This window comes from Anguilla anguilla, chromosome 8, assembly GCF_013347855.1.
Source record: "Anguilla anguilla isolate fAngAng1 chromosome 8, fAngAng1.pri, whole genome shotgun sequence".
In the NCBI taxonomy this organism is placed as follows: domain Eukaryota; kingdom Metazoa; phylum Chordata; class Actinopteri; order Anguilliformes; family Anguillidae; genus Anguilla; species Anguilla anguilla.
Window position 1 is genome coordinate 52,957,487 of NC_049208.1, and position 17,500 is coordinate 52,974,986.

The window sequence follows — 17,500 nt, forward strand, 5'->3', positions numbered from 1 at the left end:
AGGAACTTGAGATAATATTTTCCCCCTGCGTGATTCATACAGTATCCGAAAAAAACTGGCTTATAATACCAAACGTTTGGCACACAGCTCAACCGTTTTATTTGCTATTTCGCTATATCACACTGCCCGCTGCTTCACTTGGTTATTTTGTTGTAGGTGGTTTTTGACTATTTATATGTAAGCGTCGTGACTGGTGAAAAAAGATACGCGTTTGATAAGGCTAAACGTTGGTTTTCAAGCTTGATTCTTCGGGCGCACCTAACTTCAATACAAGCTTTTGAAACAGACCTGCCGATCGGTGTTTTGCCATACGCGAACGAAATACTACAAACAGTGTAGGCTTGGGTGTCAAAACCGTGAACGCAGTCTACGCGTCCTACACCGAACAGCTTTCTTTACACATGCAACACGCACGTGCGCAGTATATCCGGGGCATAAAAGGCTAACGCGCGTTGTTAAGTCAGTCAACTTTTAGGCTACGGGAAAATGCAAAAGTTTTACATAACTAACCAGTTATTCGTTTGTTCATTTGTGGTATTAACATTCACTACTAGCGTGACTGGTGACTGGTTTGCACGTGCACAGCCGCGAGTCGAAGCGGACAAACATGCAGAGTGACAAGCGACACGCGCTCGGTTTGATGCACTGAAACAAGCGCCACCCAAAGCCTCCGTTTGTACACATACATACACACGCGCGCGCGCGCACACACACACAGACACACACACGCGCACACACATCCCAACTTCATTAGATATGGTCTGACGTGAAAGGAATTCAACAAAGAATATATCCAAAAAGCAACACCAAGAACGAAGATGTTCTGAGGAGAAACGCTTTGGACGTACCGTCAAGGGGGTCATTGGGTTGAGACCCCTTCGCACCAAGTCCAGCATCAAGTAGAAACGGATATATACGAGGATACCGTTACGGATTTGTCTGGAAACTAATCGCATCTCCTGTCATCTCTAGGTAGGGGCGGAAAACCTTTCAATCTGTCTGTTCCTTGTGTTTACACACGATGCTCTTGCCTGTCATAGGCTACCTGTTCTACCCCCCCCCCCCCCCCACCCCACCAAAAAAAAAGTTCATTGCAGTAATCATTATGTTTGATGTTTCATTCACAGAAGTATCGAACACCTACTTTATTTGAAAAATGAGGGAATGATGAAGTATTAATTTCAGGTTCCATTTTAAAAAGGAAAAAAAAAAGAGTCACAACTCATAGCAGGCTCGTGTTCTGAGGATGCAGATGATGTGTAATTTGCCTGCTCTGCGTGCATCCTGGTCCTCGCAGTGCGTACAGTGACATTAATAATACCTGCATATATATCGACGGGCAGGATTTAAATCCACAACCCATCTGGTCCACAAAAAAACACAGCCCCGCTCAAACGGCCGCGGTGGAGTCTACTCTTCAGTCTCGCTACATTTTTAATTATTCATGACCCCTATCAGAAAAATCACCGCTTCCTGTGAAACAAATGTGTGCGTGCACCGTCTTATTATTCCTTAACCCTTTGAAGAGCGGCTTTTTGTAATTTCTTTTTTTTTTCATTCTGCGTCAGTGTTCTAGAACTCTGCTTTCACTTACGTTGCTTTCACTTACCAGCAGTGATTGTTACATCATCGTTAGAATGTTCAGTTAAGAACATTTGTCATCTCGCACCTCGAAGTGTTAAATACACACAGGAAGACAACAGGACGCTATTTTTGGGGCAGTCATTAATGCAAAAAAAAAGAAAAAAAAAGCAGCACCGTGATTCATTTGTGTAAATCGTTTGTGTGCCCTGCCATGATGTGGCAGGACACACACGTGAACTCTTTTTTCTTCTTCTAAGTGCACTGAACATGCTTCAGTGGGCGTTGCTCCTGCAGGTGTGGTGGTGTAGGTACTTTACTGGGTGTGTGTGAGGGTTGCCGTGGTCCTTCGGTGTGCAGAAACAGAAGTACAGCGAGTTTCGAGTCGCCACATCGGAAAATGACTTTCAGGGACGTGTATACACATTCAGAAGGCCTGGAGCTTTGTGTACGCCCACTCTCTCTCTCTCTCTCTAGCTCTCTTTTCCTCTCTCTCTCTCTCTCTCTCTCTCTCTCTCAAAGGGAGTTAGCTGGAAGCTGATCCTACCCACACACTCTTCAGCCTCACATAGGATTTACATTCAGAATAGAACTACATATATACACACACACACACACACACACACTGACACACACACATGTACACACACACATACATGCGTGCACACTTATACAAACACGCATGCATGCACATGCACACACACATATGCATTCATGCACACACATATACAAACATGCACTCATGCACATTGCACATGTGTACACACATTTACACACATGCATGCACATATATACACAGATACACATATACAAATACATGCATGCACACACGTTCATGCCCATTTCACAACTGCACACACACACACACACATTCACACACATGCATGCACCCACATAAACATGCAAATACACACATGCATGCTCACGTATATGCACACACACAAACTGAAATGCACACCCATGCACACTTGCATATACACAGGTAATTTACATTACAAATAGACCTTCGCTCACAGGCATGCGTACATTCATACACATACATGCAAATACAGTTTCTCTGACATAGTTACACCACGCCAGCCTGCATTCTATTGGCCAGAGCAGGAATGGGCAGTTTCTGGAATAAACGTTGTTAATTGGTACGCTGTAAAATATTACTATCCTCTTTGCATCCCTCTCCAAGCCATATGCACACTGTGTGGTTGTCTATACACGTATGTATATTGTTTATACATATGTGCACATATGTTCTACGTGTGTGTTAACACGTGCTGTGTTAGTATTCCTGAGAATTTTAGATTTGGTAAATCTGATGAAAATGCTTTGACGTGCATGTGCATTCCAACATTCAGTTAGTGCTTTGTGTATGTGTGCTCACGTGTGTTTGTGCCCGTGTGTTTGTATGTGACTGTATGTTTGCATGACTGTCTATGCATGTCTATGTGGTCACGGTCTGTGCGTGCGTATGCACGTCTCTGTATGTGCATGTGGTCATGTGCTTGTGTGTTCTAGTGGCTGTGTGTGTGTGTGTGTGTGTGTGTGTGTGTGTGTGTGTGTGTGCGCCTGAGTGTTTCTGTTTGTACTTGCACTTCTGTGTGCCTATGTTTGCATGTGTGTGTGTGTGTGGGTGTGGGTGTGTGTCTAGTATGTTTATTGAAGTATGTGTGCATGTGCTCAGTGAGTGGGCTGCTATATGTGTGCGTGTGTGCATGCAATGCGTGTGTGAGTGCTTTACTGCGTGTTTGTTGTGGTATGTGCATATGCTCAGCGAGCGAGTCTGAGTGTGTGTGCATGCGCGTGTGTGTGTGTGTTGCGTGTGCGCTCATAGCGTGTTTCTGGTATGTGCGTACAGTACACTCGGTGACCCGGTCCGTGTCTCTCGTGTTGTTTTTCTCCGTGTGTGTGTGTGTGTGTGTGTCCACATGCTCTGTGGTTGAAATGGAAGGCACTCGGAATCGTTACCATGGAAACCAAACAAAGAGACGGAATTTAGAAAGAGAAAGAGAGAGGAAAAAGGGAAAGGGAAACGTAATTAAGCAGACTGGATGTGTCCGAGACACGCGCTTGAAAAAAAATGAGATTATTCAAAAATGACTTATTATTTATTTTTGTTACAATGACAAATCAATGTATGATTTCATTGTGATTAATGTCCATGCTGGGAAGCATACTCGGGGTGCGGAAATTCTCAAATCTCTCCAAACTGCGTTTCTTCCCGTCGCGTTTGTGAGGAATCCGGAGATATGTGCGTGTGACATAATAGCGCTACGGTGCCCGGTGAGGGTGTGTGGTCTCTGCTCCTCTGTGTGTACAGTACAGTGCGCTGTGAAGCGCTCTCTCACGCTGTCTCCGGCCGTGGGCTGGTAATTGTGGCTGTGGTCTAGGGGGAGGAGGAAGGTCTGCGTTGCTAACGGCGCTAACAGTGGCACTTTGACGGCAGACTGGCTCGAGAAAGAACCCTCGGGCAGGCTTGCGCACTTCCTGAAAATACTTAATTCGTACGAGGAAATGCGTTTTTTTTTTTCTTCTTCTTCTATTATTTCGCGAGGTCCTTCCAGGGATCGTCTCCTCTCCCGCTCTGACTCCTGGGGAGCCCACGTTCTGCGCAGGGCTTTCGAGCTTCCAGCCAATCAGCCGGTACTTTGGGCCCGGGAAGCCAGGGGTGCCTGATCAGTGGGCTTAAATGACGCCCGGAGGAGCAGAGACACAGCCCAGAGAACCCAGCGCCACTGGAGCGCGAGACGGCTGTCTCAGTGTGTGAGTGTGTGTGTGTGTATATATGTGTATGTGTGTGTGTGTGTGTGTGTGTGTATATATGTGTATGTGTGTGTGTGTGTGTTCCTTGTTTTTGCCTGGTGCATCGGCGTTTCCCAGCGTGTTCCCAGGTTGTGAGCAGCCTGGTCTGCGCTCTCGGCTCTGGTTCAGAACGTTCTTTATGGATTTGGAAAGTCAATGGAAGGATTTTACACGGTGCATGACGTGGACGTGCTGACCGGTTTTAACCGGAACGCAGTGGTCTGCCAGTCCCGCTGTGGCACTCTGCTTGGTGGGTGGGAGGCTCGGGGGGGGGGGGGGGGAGGTCACCACGGCCTAGGAAACAGGTGATTTGCCCCGTTGGAATAGGGTGGGTGTAATTTTGGTTTTGCCTCAGTACTGCTCGGGGTAATGCAGCATTAACCTCCCATTGGAGCCCTGACTTAAGTAACTGACCATTGGTGTATTAGCACGATGTTGAACAGTCTGTTTTCATGCCACAGGGTCAACCTGGTCAGGCACATAGGACCATAAGGTTATGAGCAGCCTGGTCATGATTGTAGTACCATAAGGTTATGAGCAGCCTGGTCTTGCTCGTAGTACCATAAGGTTATGAGCAGCCTGGTCAGGCTCATAGTACCATAAGGTTATGAGCAGCCTGGTCAGGCTCGTAGTACCATAAGGTTATGAGCAGCCTGGTCAGGCTCATAGTATCATAAGGTTATGAGCAGCCTGGTCAGGCTTGTAGTACCACAAGGTTATGAGCGGCCTGGTCATGCTTGTAGTACCATAAGGTTATGAGCGGCCTGGTCAGGCTTGTAGTACCATAAGGTTATGAGCGGCCTGGTCATGCTTGTAGTACCATAAGTTTATGAGCAGCCTGGTCAGGCTCATAGTGCTGTAAGGTTATGAGCAGCCTGGTCAGGCTCATAGTGCTGTAAGGTTATAAGCAGCCTGGTCATGATTGTAGTACCATAAGGTTATGAGCAGCCTGGTCAGGCTCATAGTACCATAAGGTTATGAGCAGCCTGGTCAGGCTCGTAGTACCATAAGGTTATGAGCAGCCTGGTCATGATTGTAGTATCATAAGGTTATGAGCAGCCTGGTCAGGCTCATAGTACTGTAAGGTTATGAGCAGCCTGGTCAGGCTCATAGTACTGTAAGTTTATGAGCAGCCTGGTCAGGCTCATAGTGCTGTAAGGTTATGAGCAGCCTGGTCAGGCTCATAGTACTGTAAGGTTATGAGCAGCCTGGTTAGGCTCATAGTGCTGTAAGGTTATGAGCAGCCTGGTTAGGCTCATAGTGCTGTAAGGTTATGAGTGGCCTGGTCAGGCTCGTAGTACCACAAGGTTATGAGCAGCCTGGTCAGGCTCATAGTACCATAAGGTTATGAGCGGCCTGGTCATGCTTGTAGTACCATAAGGTTATGAGCAGCCTGGTCAGGCTCAGTACTGTAAGGCTATGAGCAGCCTGGTCAGGCTCATAGTACCACAAGGTTATGAGCAGCCTGGTCAGGCTCATAGTGTCATAAGGTTATGAGCAGCCTGGTCAGGCTTGTAGTACCATAAGGTTATGAGCAGCCTGGTCAGGCTCATAGTGTCATAAGGTTATGAGCAGCCTGGTCATGCTCGTAGTACCATAAGGTTATGAGCGGCCTGGTCATGCTCGTAGTACCATAAGGTTATGAGCCTGACAGGTGAGGCCTCCAGCACTGACTGCTTCACTGTCAGTAACTCATATGCGGCCACAGCATCGGCCTGGGAGCAATCACTCAGAAGCAGGTTCCTGATCTCACTGTGGCAACCGCAGCCCCCTCCTGTCAGTCGGACACTTGCCTCACTTTTCAGGCCCATAACCCACAGTATAGAGTACAGTATAGCGCTGTGAGCCTGAGGAAACTCGGACAAATGCCCCCAGTGGGTCTGTGGAGTCATTTTGATTTGGCGGTCTAAATATAACTCAGGCAGCATCCTGAGCGGCACTTGCACTGGTACTTCATGCGAGGGTTGATGCAAATATACGTCGTTAACAAACTGCAGATTTGAGATTTGCTGGTCGCATTTTAAAACGAATCAACCTCTCGGTTTGAATTGATGTAGAAATTGTAAAGTTTCAGTGCACTGTGTGATTGCTTTTTTTAAAATTGCTTTTAGTTTTTATCTTTTTTACCTTTATGCCCTCCTTTCTTTCTTATTTTCTCTCAGCTGCAATTGTTGTATGAAATGTGCTAATATAAATGAGATGTAATTTATTGATTGAAATAGTCACTGGCTTTCCTGTAATATTGTGTGTGACCTGCAGGGTGTAAAATAGTTGTTTGCTCTCCTGTAGTGCTGTGTGCAGGTGTAGAGTGTAAAATAGTCACTGCCTCTCCTGTAGTACTGTGTGTGGGTGTAGGGTATAAAATAATCACTGCCTCTCCTGTGGTACTGTGCGTGTCCTGTAGAGTGTAAAATAGTCCCTGGCCCTCCTGTGGTACTGTGTGTGGACTGTAGGGTGTAAAATAGCCACTGGCTCTCCTGTAGTACTGTGTGTGGCCTGTAGAGTGTAAAATAGTCATTGGCTCTCCTGTAGTACTGCGTGTGGGGATACGGTGTAAAATAGTCATTGGCTCTCCTGTAGTACTGTGTGCGGGTGTAAAATAGTCCCTGGCTCTCCTGTAGTACTCTGTGTGGGTGTTGGGTGTAAAATAGTCGCTGTCTCTCCTGTAGTACTGTGAGTGGGTGTAGGGTGTAAAATAGTCGCTGTCTCTCCTGTAGTACTGTGAGTGGGTGTAGTGTGTAAAATAGTCGCTGGCTCTCCTGTAGTACTGTGAGTGGGTGTAGTGTGTAAAATAGTCGCTGGCTGTCCTGTAGTACTGTGTGTGGGTGTTGGGTGTAAAATAGTCGCTGGCTCTCCTGTAGTACTGTGAGTGGGTGTAGTGTGTAAAATAGTCGCTGGCTCTCCTGTAGTACTGTGAGTGGGTGTAGGGTGTAAAATAGTCGCTGGCTCTCCTGTAGTACTGTGAGTGGGTGTAGGGTGTAAAATAGTCGCTGGCTCTCCTGTAGTACTGTGTGTGGGTGTATTACATTAGCTTGTGGGTGAGGGCGTCTGAGGAGAACACGCCTCACAGCTGCAGTGTGACAGAAGAAGGAGACAAGAGTAGGGTGCATTCTGGGAATGGAGAACTTTTAATACTTTCAAGGTGGGTCTAATGTTCACGGGCTCTAGAAGCATTAGTTTCCGGTTGCATTGAAGAGCTCAAGAGATTTGCTTAATGGGTCATGATAAAAATCTCTCTGGTTTTTTTGTGTGAGTGTACGTCCGTTGATACCCCATAGTGCTGATTGGTTAAGGCATAGCCACACCTGAGGGGGAAAAATGCTTACATAGCTAAGGCGTTTTTACTTCCCTCAACTTTAGAGGCCTACCAAAGCCATTCAAGTTGTGGGAAATAAATGAAACAAAATGGCCTCTATGGGACGCATTACCTTGAAGTGAGAGAGAGGCTTCAAAGGACTGAAAAAGCAGACATCTTGTTCCTAATTGAAAGGATGAAGAAACGCAGCTTTGAACTGTGCAGGCTCCTGAGTGTCTGCCCTGTGCATTCTGCTAAATGCTGTGATGTGATCTGGCTGAACATGTTTTTGCTGCACGTTTTGCTACACTTCCATCTTGGTGAGCCATGTTTGAAACTGAATGCGGTTTTCTACGGCAGTCTTCGAGATACACTTGCTTCCATTTCGGTGGGTGTACCCAGAATGCAGCGGGTGGAGTATTTAAGCACAGAGGTCGCCCCGCTCACGGTCGTCCCGTCCGTAGCCATAGCAACAGCACTCTGCAACCGGCGTTCAGTTTAGCGCTGTTTGAAACGTAACTGAATCTGGCTTCCCAAATGAAGATCTTTCTCCGTTTACTCTGTCAGATCTCAAACTCGAAAAACGTTCGATTTGGAGATGTGGGCCTGTTTTGCCACTGCGTGCTAAGTCTTCCCCTGAATTCGGGAGAGAGCGCTGGCTTAGCGGGCGTCCCCACAGTCCGCTGGCTGAGCTCCGCCGGCATGCACTTCCTGCGTATGACCACAGGAGGCGCCAGCGCATCTCTCTGGGGGAGGTTGTGTCCGGCTGTGGAATGTCTAGAACAGTGGTAACTCTAGGAGATCCGGCGTCCTGTAGGTTTTTCATTTCAACCCAAATTTGGCGCACCTGACTCTACCAATTAGCAGCTCAATGAGATTTCTGGCTGTTGAGTGAGGTGAGCTTTGTTAGTGGAGGAGTAAAAACCTACAGGACGGTAGATCTCCAGGAGCAGGGTTGGGAATCAGTGACCTAGACGGGCACCCCACACTCTTGGGCCTGGACTCTGGCCATTGGGTCGAGGGTCGGGGGGGGGGGGGGTCTGGTGTTTTCACTGAACGCACCACCCTGGCTGAGGCCCAGAGGCTCTGTGCCAGGATCACAGGGCATCGCATGCTCTCACAGCGACAGAGGCTTCTTCCTGCTTCCTGTACCATGTGACACTGCACAAGCCCAGTGTCCGCCTGTGTCTGTCTTTCACCCGAGTGTCTCACTTCTTGACCAGCCACATCCTAGCTGCTGAGTGCTCTGGCCTCAACTTCTAATTTGAGCCACCATTACATGCTTTTCCATTTATGTGCCAGCAGTGGCAAACTCAGCGTCTCGTCTGCATTGACCATACGTGTGACACTTGTCTATGTTTGTCTCCATTTGCTGTCAAAGCTGGACTGGATCTGGGCCTTGGTAGATGACTCTTTTACAGGACTATTGCAGCAGTGTGAATGTCGTTTTACAACTCTCCACTCACTGAAAAGGATTCCTATGAGATGCGTTTTATGGGCATAAGTTACGCATCACGCTCTCTAAATGTTGTAATTTGCATAACTACATTTCCATAATAGCGCGTAACCTGTCACATACGCATTACTGAGCAGTTATAACAGGTTATAACAGCTTTCACTGCATGTGCATGATGATTCTGCCTACGTCAGTTGGGTCCTACGTGAAGTATTATGGAAACGTTGATATCATTTTATTGTATTTAACCTTTATTTAACCATGAAAAAACCCCCATTGACATAGAAATCTCTTTTGCATGGGGCACTTCACATAAAACACAGGGTTAATAAGTAACACCAGGTAGTAGACAAACAAGTTACAAACATCAAATGGAAAAAGAGACAGTAGCGTAACAGTAAATAATAATAATAATAATAATAATTATAATAAAATAGCTTCATGTAGGGCTGTTGAAATGTGGTTGTCAAAGGTCAGCTCCATTGTGATTGGATTTTTTTTGTACTCCTCTTCCTGTATCGTTTCTATTATTAGTGTTAGGTTTAGTATCAGTGAATATACGTTTTCTTAATCTGCATATAAAAAAAACTCTAAAACTCTGCTGTAAACCCTGAGGAGTCCATATATATTAAAAGCATTGAATGGTTGATCATTCAACTTATCAAGGGGCATGCTGGGATCTGTAGTCATCTGTAGTCAGTATAACGTGTAAGAACAAGGGTCACGTTATCCAGTCTCATGCAAAAAGAGCCACCGGCGTGGGTGCAGGTGTTAGTTTTAGCCCAGCACTATGACACATCATTCTACTTATCAAGGCTTTGACTGAAGATCATGGTTAGTTAAATAGTTAAGTCTGGTGTTGTGGTGCTGGTCTAACATAAAAACCTGCACCTACATTGGCCCTTTTTTGAATAAGATTGGACACCCCCGTGTTAGACACATTCTCACTGGAAAAACAGCACGTGTCTACGCAGTAGTATAATGCAAAAGAGTATTAAAAGTGAAATATGTTGAAATTATATATGCATGGTGGTGCAGAGGGTAGCACTCTCTGCTCCTGGGTTCAAGTCCAGCCTGATAGGCAGGCAGGCCGATTGGAGGCTCTGAATGGTCCATAGGTATGAGTGTGTGAGTGAATGGTGTGTGTGTGTGTGTGTGTGAGTGAATGGTGTGTGTGTGTGTGTGTGTGTGTGTGTGAGTGAATGGTGTGTGTGTGTGTGTGTGTGTGAGTGAATGGTGTGTGTGTGCGTGTGTGTGAGTGAATGGTGTGTGTGTGTGTGTGTGTGTGTGTGTGAGTGAATGGTGTGCGTGTGTGTGTGTGTGTGAGTGAATGGTGTGTGTGTGCGTGTGTGTGAGTGAATGGTGTGTGTGTGTGTGTGTGTGAGTGAATGGTGTGTGTGCCCTGCGATAGATTGGTGGCCTGTCCAGGGTGTATTCCTGCCTCTCACCCAGTGCATGCTGGGATGGGCTTCAGCACCTCTTGCGACCCTGCCCAGGAATAAGTAGGTTAGATATAGGATGGATGGACTATTAATATATAGCACATGTTAACAAATATAAAAAAGCATCAAGAACGTGGCATTCATTGGTATTGGTATTTCATAATGATGGCTTTGGACAGATGTGCAGATTTTGGACTGGGTGTGAATGATTATGACTCAGTGCGCTTTCCTGCTGTCCCCACATCAGTGATAAAACCGAGTTCATTGAAGACATTTTTGCGCAGTTGTCGCAAAGTCATTTCTTCTCGTTTTGATGCGTCGTTTCGTTATCGTTTTGATGAGGAGGGCTGGAGATCAGACGCACACACGCACTTGTCAAGCAGCGTGCTGACGGGACAGGGGTAGGGGCGCTCGTTACACTCTCAAAACACGCGCCAAAAACAACTCTTAACCTCGTTTTTTATACGCACATCCATGTCTAGTTATGGTCAGCTCATTTTGTGTTACTGCTAAAACAGTCTCCATTTGTGACATGTACATTGTGTATTTGCAGCACAAAAGCAGTAACTGACTCAAAATGTGTTTGAAAGAGTAACAGAACAGTAGTGACACAGAAAGAGTGTTGGATGCTAACACGTCCTTTTTGAGAATGAAAGCTTATTGTGGTTCAAGGCGGGTTCTTCTCCCACAAACAGCTGGTGAGCGCGCAGATGCAGTTACATTCACCTCCATATAAGAGAGCATGATCCCTGCCAGTGTTTCAGCTATTCAGAGCACGACCCCATTCTCCTGTGTGTGTGTGTGTGTGTGTTTGTGTGCGTGCGTACATGTGTGCGTGCATGCATGTGTGTGCATGAGTGCGTGTGCGTGCGTGCATGTGTGTGTGTGTGTGTGAGTGAGTGTGTGTGAGTTTGTGTGTGTGTGTTTGTGTGTGTGTGTGTGTGTGCTGGTCCTGGTTATGGTTATACACTTTGTTGTACGTCGCTCTGGATAAGAGTGTCTGCCAAATGCCTGTAATGTAATGTAATGTGTGAGTGTGTGTCTGTGGTTGTAACAGTAGAAGCCTGGGAAACAGTAATATGGAGAATAAAAACAGCAGCCCCTCCCCCAGCCGTCCCCTCGTGTGCGTGCGTGCGTGCGTGCGTGCGTGCGTGCGTGTGAGCGTGCGTGCGCGCGAGCGTGCGTGGGTGTGTGCGTACCTTCTGTGCGCGCACGGAATCGCGGGCAGCGGCACACGGTGTGCCTCTAAGCAGTTGTCACGCTGAGCCGCTTCTCCAGTCAGTCGAGCTTCGTGCTCCTGTGCTGCAGACTGTGGCACAGCGCCTCACAGTGGCTGGCAGGAGGGTATTACATCTATGTGTCTTTATAATAAAGACGTTAGAACAGCTGTTAAGCTAGACACGTCGTGCAAAGCAAATTCAAGAGCTAAGAAAAAAAGAATCTTTCTAGAAAGAATGTAGTGCATATCATTTTTGATATTGTGTACAACATATGATATATTGCAAAAAGTGTGTTTTTACATAGATTTAATGGAAAAGGATTACCTCTTTCATGTAGATATTGTGTATTTCATATATATTTCATATTAATTGCATTCAACAGCATAGTTTCAACATATAATGCATTAAAGTGTTGAATGCATTTTACAGCATGTGATTTTACAAAACATGATTGACAGTATGTGTAGTTAGAGGGCAGTAACTGTATATGTGTGTTCATATGCTGTAATTTTCCAAATATTAAGATGTATCTTTTGATCAAATCAGGAAATTTATATTTGTTAAGTGTCAAATACATGGGTCAAATACATATTTATTTTGGGATTCAAATACTTTTCTGTGCTCTGTTGATTTTGCCTGGTGCAGCTGTCTGCCAAGAGGACCAGAGGGCAGGGTTAGCATATTTTCCATTCCTTTCCATGAGTATTCTATTGGTTCCAGACCAATTCAATGCATCAGACAAGCTCAGTAATGTATAAAGAAGTATTTGAATCCAAAACAAATATGCATTTGATCTCGGTCTGTTAAGTCTGGAGAGGTTTCCGTCCTCTAGCGTGGCTTCAGAAGAGGCGGAGCTACAAGACAATGTACTGTTAGACGCTGACATGATTTTGTCCAATCAAAAAGCTCGGCTATGTCGGAAGTACTGTGGGGGCGATGCATCTTTGGTTTTAAATGTTAGCCGAGGAGGGATAGTTGGGCACAGCAGGAAATTCCCCGCCTCACTGTGCAGCAGCGACACCTCTGGTCGACTGGGGCACTGCAGCCTGCGGGCGAGTGTGCAAGCCTGTCTGAACTGGCGGGGGATGCAGGCGGGGCGGGACGGGACCGGGCGTTCCCGCTGAGGAGGGAAGAGAGGGGAATTAGGGCTTTCATCTCCAGCGAAGGAGCGGTAGGATTAGCTCGAATCAGTGAGTCACCCGTAAGCCATGGTAATATAATATTAAAACGCTTTATTTATAGCAGGTTGCAGTTGGCGCAATAGAGAGCAATACAATAAAAAAAACAAATGTGTGTGTGTGTGTGTGTGTTTGTGTGTGTGTGTGTGTGTTTGTGGAGGGCGGTGTGAATGCAGAGACATGGAAAGGAGGAAGAGATGGAGGGAGAGAGAAAAAAGCATTGCGAGAGAGAGAGGGAAGAGCGAGAGAGAAAGAGAGAGGGCGAGGGAGGGAGAGAGAAGGAGAGAGAGTGAGGCCTTAATGAGACAGTGAAAAGGAAGAGAGGGGGGAGAGGAGGAGGTGAGTGTTGCACTGGAATTATGTAAAAGAGGTGCGTGGGAGAGAAGGACAGAGAAGGAGAGAGAGGGAGGGAGAGCGAGAGGGTGTATTTATAGTACCTCAAATATAAAAAAGGTTACCATTGCTCAACTGAGAGTTTGAGAGAAGGGAAGCAGGGAGATGGAGAGAGAGAGGGAGTGAGAAAGGGAGGGAGAGAAGGGGACCGAAATATACATAAGAGGGGATATGAGTGAAAAATGCTTTAGTTAGTTTTGTGTGAGGTGTCTATTCACAAGTGTGTCCATCACTGCATACCACACACGCGCGCGCACACACACACACACACACAGTCACACACACTCATCGCTCAGTGCAGCTGCCCGTCACACACTGTCCACTGATGTCACTTCCTGTGGTGGTGTGAAGACTGTGAGTCTGGCTGGCTGGCTGGCCCTACTCCAAACCGGCTCAGCTGAGACTGGGCTACTGCTCGAGGTTAATCATCCTGCTGCTTTTACCCAGCAACCACCCCCTCCCCTGACTGCATATAGAGCATCCCAACCCCTCTACCCCCACTTACTGTTCACCCCCACCCCAACTTACTGTTAACACTCTACCCCTATTTACTGTTCACCCCTACCCTCATTTACTGTTCACCCCCTACCCCAACGTACTGTTCACCACCCACCAACTACTTACTGTTCTCCCCCTCACTTACTGTTCAGCACCACACCCCCACTTACTGTTCACCCCTACCCCTACTTGCTGTTCACTTCCCCACTTACTGTTCACCCCTACCCCTACTTGCTGTTCACTTCCCCACTTACTGTTCACCCCTACCCCTACTTGCTGTTCACTTCCCCACTTACTGTTCACCCCTACCCCTACTTGCTGTTCACTTCCCCACTTACTGTTCACCCCTACCCCTACTTGCTGTTCACTTCCCCACTTACTGTTCACCCTTACCCCTACTTGCTGTTCACTTCCCCACTTACTGTTCACCCCTACCCCTATTTGCTGTTCACTTCCCCACTTTCTGTTCACCCCTACACCTACTTGCTGTTCACCCCCCTAATTACTGTTCATCCTCCCACCCCCAAATTACTGATCACCCCCCATCCTCACTTCCACTTACTGTTCACCCCTAACCCTCAATTTACTGTTCACACCCACTTAGTGTTCATCTACCCAACTTACTGTTAACCCCCCTTCCCCCCCTTAATGTTAACCCCCCACTCTCAACTTACTGTTCACCCCCCTACTTAATGTTCATTCCCCCACACTTACTGTTTACCCTCACACTTACTTTTCATGCCCCACCCAACTTACTGTTTGCCAGCTTTTATCAGTGCCAGTGCCTGCATTAATTCTGCCTTTTTCTTCTTTCTCTCTTTCTTTCTCCCTCCCTCTCTTTTCCTCTTTTTGCTGACCTCTGACTCACCCAACTTTTCCCTTACCTTCTCCTTTCTCACTTTCTTTCTCTTTCTTTTTTCCTTTTCTCTCCCCTTCCTCACCCTCTCTCTTTCTTTCTTTCTCTCTGTCCCCCTCCCTCCCTCTCTCCTTCTCTCTCTCTCTCTCTCTCTCAGAGCACGCTCGCTCTCGCAGAAAGAGCTTAGCCAACGTGAAGCAGCCGAGCATGGAGACCCCTCCCTCTGCCCCCCCTCAGCCTTTCCGACAGCCTGTGAGTACCCCCCTGTCCCGCCCTCGCTCCCTGGCCCCCGCCCCTGCCCTGGCTCGAGCCCCCAGCCCTCCTCTCCTCCGCTCCATCCCCCTCTCCCTGCACCGCTCCCTCTCTCCCTCCGTCCGCCCCTCCCGCCCCTCCCGCCCCCCCTTCCGCAGACAGCCCGCCGGCACCCCACCCCTCCCCTGCCTCCTCCCTCTCTCCCCCTCTCTCTCACTCACCCTCCCTCCTTCGCTCCATCCCTCCTCCTCCTCCTTCTCTCGCACTCATCGGGCTTGCGACTGGAGGGTTGCGGGTTCGAGTCCCGGGGCGGGGCATTACGCGACACCTCTGTCCTCAGTCGAGGTACGTGACCCGCCATAATCCCGCTGGCCAAGTTTGATCTGTCTGGGGGTGGGGTCACATACTGTAGTATTAATACACATCTACACACACTGTAGTATTAATACACATCTACACACACTGTAGTATTAATGCACATCTACACATACTGTAGTATTAATACACATTAACACACATACTGTAGTATGAATACACATTAACACACATACTGTAGTATGAATACACATTAACACACATACTGTAGTATTAATGCACATCTACACATACTGTAGTATTAATACACATCTACACATACTGTAGTATTAATACACATTAACACACATACTGTAGTATTAATACACATTAACACATACTGTAGTATTAATACACATCTACACATACTGTAGTATTAATACACATTAACACATACTGTAGTATTAATACACATCTACACATACTGTAGTATTAATACACATTTACACATACTGTAGTATTAATACACATCTACACATACTGTAGTATTAATACACATTAACACATACTGTAGTATTAATACACATCTACACACACTGTAGTATTAATACACATCTACACATACTGTAGTATTACTGCACATCTACACATACTGTAGTATTAATACACATTAACACACATACTGTAGTATTAATACACATTAACACACATACTGTAGTATTAATACACATTAACACATACTGTAGTATTAATACACATCTACACATACTGTAGTATTAATACACATTAACACATACTGTAGTATTAATACACATTAACACACACTGTAGTATTAATACACATGAACACATACTGTAGTATTAATACACATTAACACACACTGTAGTATTAATACACATCTACACATACTGTAGTATTAATGCACATCCGCACATACTGTAGTATTAATACACATCTACACATACTTTAGTATTAATACACATCTACACATACTGTAGTATTAATACACATTAACACACATACTGTAATATTAATGCACATCCACACATACTGTAGTATTAATACACAACTACACATACTGTAGTATTAATACACAACTACACATACTGTAGTATTAATACACATTAACACACATACTGTAGTATTAATGCACATCCACACATACTGTAGTATTAATACACATTAACACATACTGTAGTATTAATGCACATCTACACATACTGTAGTAGTAATACACATCTACACACACTGTAGTATTAATGCACATTAACACACACTGTAGTATTAATACACATCTGCACACACTGTAGTATTAATACGCATCTACACATACTCTAGTATTAATACACATCTGCACATACTGTAGTATTAATGCACATCTACACATACTGTAGTAGTAATACACATCTACACACACTGTAGTATTAAAGCACATTAACACACACTGTAGTATTAATACACATCTGCACACACTGTAGTATTAATACGCATCTACACATACTCTAGTATTAATACACATCTGCACATACTGTAGTATTAATACACATCTACACATACTGTAGTATTAATACACATCTGCACATACTGTAGTATTAATACACATCTGCACATACTGTAGTATTAATACACATTAACACACATACTGTAGTATTAATACACATTAACACATTAACACAGTATTAATAACAGTTTGCTAGTTTGCTGCCTCTTTTATACCTCTCTCTTTTTAAGGCACTCGTTTGTGCCTCTCTCTCTCTCTCTCTCTCGTTCTCTCTCTGAGGCACTCAGACGGACAGGCGGGGGCACGAAGCTTCGCTTGTGAGGGGGGTGGGGGGGGGGGGTGGGGTGGTGTGCAGAGTGGCCACACGCACAAAAAAACGCTGTTCATCCAGCAAACCCGCCACCAGCGTTTGTTTTGCTTCTGTCCTTCCCGCACTTTCCTTAAAACACGGGCGTGTGATGACTTTAGAAAGCCATCATCACCGGTTATTCAAGGCTGAGATGCTCTTCTTCACGTTTTCCTGACTGGTTTAGCGCGAGCGTCAGCTGTAGACCTCCCCCCCCCCCCCCCCCCGCCCCCGCCTCTCCCCAAATGCCACCAGCGCGGAGTATACTGGGACATGTCTGATGAAACGCTGTTTTATTTCCCCTGCCTGCGACTGTCCTTACTTCCATTTTCATCGCGCTTATATAAGATGGTGGCGTACGATTTGCGAATCCACTACCAGAGCCAACGCCG

General features: G+C 46.1%; 1 protein-coding gene across 9 annotated transcripts in view; it reads left to right on the forward strand.

Annotated features, from left to right (window-relative positions):
* LOC118232950 (ras/Rap GTPase-activating protein SynGAP-like) overlaps positions 1-17,500 on the forward strand; it is a 122,558-nt gene that overhangs the window by 60,302 nt on the left and 44,756 nt on the right. For 8 of the 9 annotated variants that reach the window (XR_004766428.1, XR_004766429.1, XM_035428215.1 and 5 more), the window contains exon 4: positions 14,873-14,967. Coding sequence is in view for 7 of the 9 variants with exons in the window: in XM_035428215.1 (XP_035284106.1) it covers positions 14,873-14,967 (95 nt within the window). In the remaining 2 variants the exon portion in view is untranslated. Of the gene's footprint in view, positions 973-14,872; positions 14,968-17,500 lie in introns of all 9 variants that reach the window. The other variant, XM_035428218.1, reaches the window with a different exon arrangement.